The sequence below is a fragment of the Colobus angolensis genome, unplaced genomic scaffold, assembly GCF_000951035.1.
Source record: "Colobus angolensis palliatus isolate OR3802 unplaced genomic scaffold, Cang.pa_1.0 Scaffold157, whole genome shotgun sequence".
NCBI lineage: Eukaryota > Metazoa > Chordata > Mammalia > Primates > Cercopithecidae > Colobus > Colobus angolensis.
Window position 1 is genome coordinate 2,007,185 of NW_012114677.1, and position 5,429 is coordinate 2,012,613.

Consider the following 5,429-nt stretch of genomic DNA (forward strand, 5'->3'; position numbering starts at 1 on the left):
ACGGAGCCTGGGGCGATGCTGGCCCAGGTCGGACAGGACTCCTGACCCAGTGGGGACGACGGGGCTTCCCGAGGAAGGAGCGTCCACCGCAGCCGGGGCAGATGCTGGTTGACAACACGGCAGGGTGGGGCGTCCGTGGGGACAGACCAAGCTACTGTGCGCCAGGGAGGGAGGGGCAGGTGGAGCTGACCGCTGAGGGGCCGGCTGTGTGGTCCCCTCAATCCTAGCCCTGACCGGCCAACCCTAAGTTCCCGGCATGGAGGGGCTGGACCAAGAGTGGCCTGGCAGCCGAACGGGGCCAGAGTGGAGCAAGGATGCCTGGGAACTGGGGGGGCCTGCATGGCCCCGAGTTTCCAGCTGGAGGAATTCTCTGGCCTGGCCAGGGACCTGGCCATGGGGTGCGGGTGGCCAGGCCCCATGTCCTCCTGGAGAAGCTGAGTGGCCTGGGGAAGGGGCTCAGCTTGACCAGAAGGGAGGGTAAGGGAATCAGGACACACGGTGCCAGACCCCTAGGCGGGTGCAGAGCCAATCCAGGTGCTGAGCCTTCTGCAGCCGGCAGCCCCCCACCGGTCACCAAGAGGAGACACAGTGCCCCCACCACAGATGGCCACTATGTGGCTGTGCCAGGTCCCCAGGGACACCCAGGGCAGGAGTGAGTGGGAAACTCCAGACTCAGTGCCAGGGCCCGATGCCCTCCCCAGGAAGCCAAGTGCAAGAGCGGCTGCCCCCAGGAGCCACAGCACAGGTGACCGCTACACAGCCTGCTGCCCATCAGGTGCCAGGGCCAGGCTCTGCTCCAGCCCAGGACGCTCAGGCACACACATGTGCACACGCATGCACAGACCCAGGACACACACAGTCACCGGCTAGCCAGGCGGCCCTCGGGGAGCAGACCCAGAGGATGTGCAGGGACCTGGGGGCCTGCAGCACAGGCGGCTACCCCACAGGCTGTGCCCACCACGCTGCCCAGCCCTGGGCACCCAGCGAGTCAGCAGGCCGGGGGCCTCCTCTGGAAGCCTTGAGGCGGAGCGCGGAACCTTCTGCAACCCCAGCCCCAGGGCACTACTCCCCCTTCTTGACACGCCAGGGCACAGGGCGGGCACCAGAGCATCGTGAGGCGGTGCCACGCCCTGAAGAGAACCTTGCACAGTGCTAAAACAGGCAAAGATTCCTCCGTAGCCATCCCAGTCCACACCTCACCAGGCCCAGCCAGGTTCACGCCCCCACCCCCACCTCAAAACCCCAGCCTGCCTGGCTGCAGTCCCCAGGCCTCCCCTGCCCGGAACTCTCCAGAGGGGCTCTGCCTGTAGACCTTGGCAGCCCTTCCCCACTTAAGAAGCATCAACAAGAACATTTCCTGAGCCCAGAACCCCCGAGGCCAGAGATCAGGGGTGAGCTGATGCTCTGCCCCCTGCCAGGGCTCTCGGCCCCCCGGCGGAGCTGCCATGACCACTGAGCAGCCCAGGCACACTGGGCACCACCACCAGGCCAGGGGCCCTTGCTCCCACTCACATGGCAGACTTCTCAAGGACAGGGCTGGGGACAGGAGGACACTGGGCCTGTCCAGTGCAGCTCCCCAGGCCCCTGCAGGCTACAGGGCACAGCCGCCCAGCCCCTCTGGGACACACAGTGATGCCCTGGGGTGTGGTTCTGTGCTCCAGACCAAGCCCTACAGTCACCACTGGGGACAGGGCAGGAAGGTTACAGGGAATGAGGAGGGCCCCGAAGCCACTGGCTGGTGGGCCTGGACAAAGCTCTCCAGGGGGCCATCAAGCTGTCCTGGGGCTCACAATCTTAGTAGCCCAGAGGGTGTCACTGTGCCCAGCGGGCCCCATGCCGCACACCAGGGCAGCAGCCCGGCTCCCTCCTCCCTGTCACTGCTCAGCCAGTGTTCACTCCTCAGCCCCTTCACAGCACCAGGCGAGAAGAAAAGTGGTTGGGCTTTCTGCCAAGATGGGCGGCACCCCCTGCCCCACACAGGGACAATGTCCTAGAGGGAGGCCCACACTCACACTGACTTGCTCCAAGGGGACTGGTACCCACCTCTCCTGTGAGGCCTGCCCTGGCCCATCAAAGCCCTCCTCTCCCATCCCCTGCTTCACTCTACCCCAGCCATCCGGGACCGTGGGCCCTGGCGCTGTGGCCTACCTTGGAGCCGCCTGCAGAGGGCAGCCAGACGCCCTGGGGCTTGACCAGCAGCCCCAGGGATGGCTGCCAGGGAGAGTGGCAGGCAGGCAGGCAGGGAGGGCAGCCCTAGAGGGGGCCTCTGGGGAGAGGGGCACCTCTCCCTCCCGTGCTGACCCACCCACTGAGGCTGTCACCTGGACACACCAGGCCTGGAGTCACCGGCAGAGGCCCAGATGGGGCAAAGGAGTCCACCCTGGGCCAAGAAGCAAGCTCAGGCTGCAGAGAGGGCCAGCATGCAGCAGCCGGGGGTCCAGCCTGTAGGCACAGCCCGCTTCTCCCAGCACGACCATGGTTCCTGAGCCAGGGCTGGGCAAGCCAGGGGCTGGAGGCCACGGCTGGGGAAAAACCAACATTTCCCCTCGACAGGGCCGCAGCGCGGGGCCTGCGGCTGAAAGGGAGCCCGGAGGCCCATTGATTCCCGCACAATGGATAAAGGAGTCTGCGGTCGGCGTTTCCAGGCCCAGCCAAAGGCGACTTTGTTCACAGCTCCCTCCCTCCCCCAAGGGGACAGTGATTTATTTTCCCTTCCAGGAGTGGGGCCCCGAGATGGAAACGGGGCGGCTGGCCTGATTCCCCACCTTGCAGGGGCTGGGCCCAGCTCCCACACGTCCACCTCAACCCGCTGCACACTGGCCAGCCACTGCCTGGAAGGGCTTGGGGCGAGGGAGGAGGGCCCTGAGGCCTGGCTGGGGGCCGAGGTCAGCACCGTGCACCCACGGCTATTGCTTCCCCGAGTCACACACCCGTCAGACTCCTGCCCCCACAGGGAGCCGACCCTGACCACGCCACCCCCCAGGCATGGGGCACCCCTGGACAGGCACCCTGCCCACCTGGGTCAGGGCTCAGCTTGCCCACAGCAGCTGGCCGGGTGCAGAGGAGAGGGGAGTGGCCTCCTAGGCAGGCCGCTCAGAGCTGGTCCCCAAGGCCATGCTTGCAAAAGTTCAAAGGTGGCACTTCTCAGAAAGCCCTGAAACGACTTCCTTCAGAATTATTCGTAAAAGGTATTTCATCTACAAACTCTCAAGTTCCCACTGTGAGAAATAAAATGGAAAGGGAGACAGCCAATTCTATTCTTTTTTCAAATTGGAAAAAAAAAAAAAAAAGCAGTTTATAGACAAATCCACCAAGATTGTGAAACTTTGGGAAAAGAAGAACTTTTAAAATATGATCTGAGTCTAGCGATGTGCCGATTCCAGAACTTATGACCTAGCGGGAAATGGCTTTTCAAAAATAATCCAAACCCTCTGCATGCTGGTCCTTGGCCTAACAAAGGTGCTCAGTGGGCTGTTCAGAGCAGGAGAAACACACTTGGATGGACCTCGCGCCCTAGTCCATGCTAGGAAAATCAGCACAGTCCGGAAGAACCTCCTCCCCACCTCCACCCAAACCACAGAGGCCCCTGCCCTTGGAAAGCAGCTCGATTCCAGCTCCCCAGTGCCGCCAGGGCCTTTGCCACGCAAAGCCAGGGCTGGATATCCTCGGCCCCAAGGCCGCAGCTGAGGAGGACGAAAGCGAAGGGGGTGGCCGCTGGGGCGTGTCCACGAAGAGGCGGGCTCTGCCACCCACTGCCATGGGTGACCGCGGCCATCCACCAGTCAGTTTCAGCTCCAGCCACGGACCATGGCAGGACAGAGGCCTCCAGGGCCTCCCTGGCCGAGTGGACAGAGGACAGGCAGGTGCAGGGATAGGGGAGGCCAAACAGATCAAAGAGAATGCAAGTCCAGGCCACTGGCGGTGGTGGGGGCTCGCTCAGTATGGCATGAGTGCCCACACAGCCCAGGACGCTGCCGGGCCCTCAGAGCGGCCGCTCAGCCAGGCCCATGTGGGCAGGAGGGGGGTGGGAGGGTGCTGTGGCATAAGGCCCACCTGGCCGCCGCCCGCCATCCAACACCCGAACGTGCCCATATAAGGCCAGGTTGGATGCGGCGCGCTTGCTGGGCGGCAGGGGAGGGGTGCGAAGCCTCAGGACTGGTGGACACAGCGCGGACAATCCTGAGTGGTCAACACACCCAAAGGGTTGGCCTGGCCACAGGTCCCGCCTAGCCATGGGGGCAGCCAGCGCTGTGCCCGGATCCTGGAACATGGCGGGCATGAGTCTGCGGGGACACATCACCCATCGGCTCTGGATGCCCTTGCTGGAGCTGGGTCCCATGGCATGGCTGCCACTTAGCTATCAGTGGCATGAGGACGTACCAGGTCGGTACAGTGGGTGCCCACAGGCACGCAGTCCTGGGGTGCGTCCCGGCTCTGGGGACTTGTCCACACAGCCGCCCTGCACTGCCTGCCTGGGGCTGGGCAGGCCCAGGGCACACAGCTAGGTCTGGTGTGTGCCCAGTGGCTGGGACACTGGGGGTCTGAGGGTCAGTTTCAGTCCCAGACACCAAGTATACCACCAATATCTCTCATAGCCCATCCTGTCCTTTGTGGGGGTCTCTGCAGGTTCCCAGAGTCCTAGTCGGGTCCACTGTGGACACAAACCGCCCATTCCCCAAGAATCCACAGGTGATCAGCTGCCCTGGACTGCAAGTACGAGGGTGAAAGTGTTTGCAAGACCAGGAGCATGTCCTGGGGGCCAGGGCTAGAGCCCACCTGGCCAGCAAGCACAAGTGAGAGGGACCCCTCCAGCCAGCTGGGGGAGCCCGGCTGGGTGCTGTGGACAGCCCATGGGTGAGGGGACCCTGGAAGGAAGGGGGCCTGGCGATCGGGGCGGCAGGGGCGGGGCATGGCGCGTGCCAGGCGGGCACTGTGGCAGGGTTCAGGGCCGGGCGGGAAGGGGGCGGCGCTGGCGGAGGCCAGGCTGGCCGGGCTGGGCGCCAGAACTCACCTCGGGCGGCGGCGGCCGGCGGGAGGGCCCCCAGCAGCAGCGGCGGCAGCAGGAGCAGCAACGCGGGACTCGGCGTCATCTCGGCCTGTCCGGACCTGGGGGCATTGGGGGCGCCGTCACCAAAGCGTGGAAGTGGGAGATACCGCCCTCCCCGGTCCCGGGCCGCGGGGATCAGGGGTCTGGCCCCACTCCCCCGACAGGCCCTCCCCGCCCGCGCTCCAGGCGGAGGAAGCCGCGGCGGGGAGAAGCTGTGGGTATCAAAGGCAGACAAAGGGTTTACACTAATTACCGGGCTCCCCCGCTGCCCCCCCTCCACACACCGTCTGGATTCCTGGCGCTTGTAACTCCGGCCCTGCCCGCAGGACACACAACACCCAGCGCCCCGCAGATAATCGCCTGCGCCATTAGCGGACAAATT

The 5,429-nt window shown here is 64.8% G+C and overlaps 1 protein-coding gene across 1 annotated transcript in view; it reads right to left on the minus strand.

Moving 5' to 3' along the window:
* Positions 1–5,429, minus strand: part of FGFRL1 (fibroblast growth factor receptor-like 1) — a 13,587-nt gene extending 8,158 nt beyond the window's left edge. Inside the window, exons 1-2 of the mRNA XM_011936825.1 lie at positions 5,301–5,429; positions 5,012–5,106 (exon numbers count right to left, since the gene is read on the minus strand). Of these exons, the coding sequence (XP_011792215.1) occupies positions 5,012–5,106; positions 5,301–5,416 (211 nt within the window). The 5' untranslated portion in view covers positions 5,417–5,429. The remainder of the gene's footprint in view (positions 1–5,011; positions 5,107–5,300) is intronic.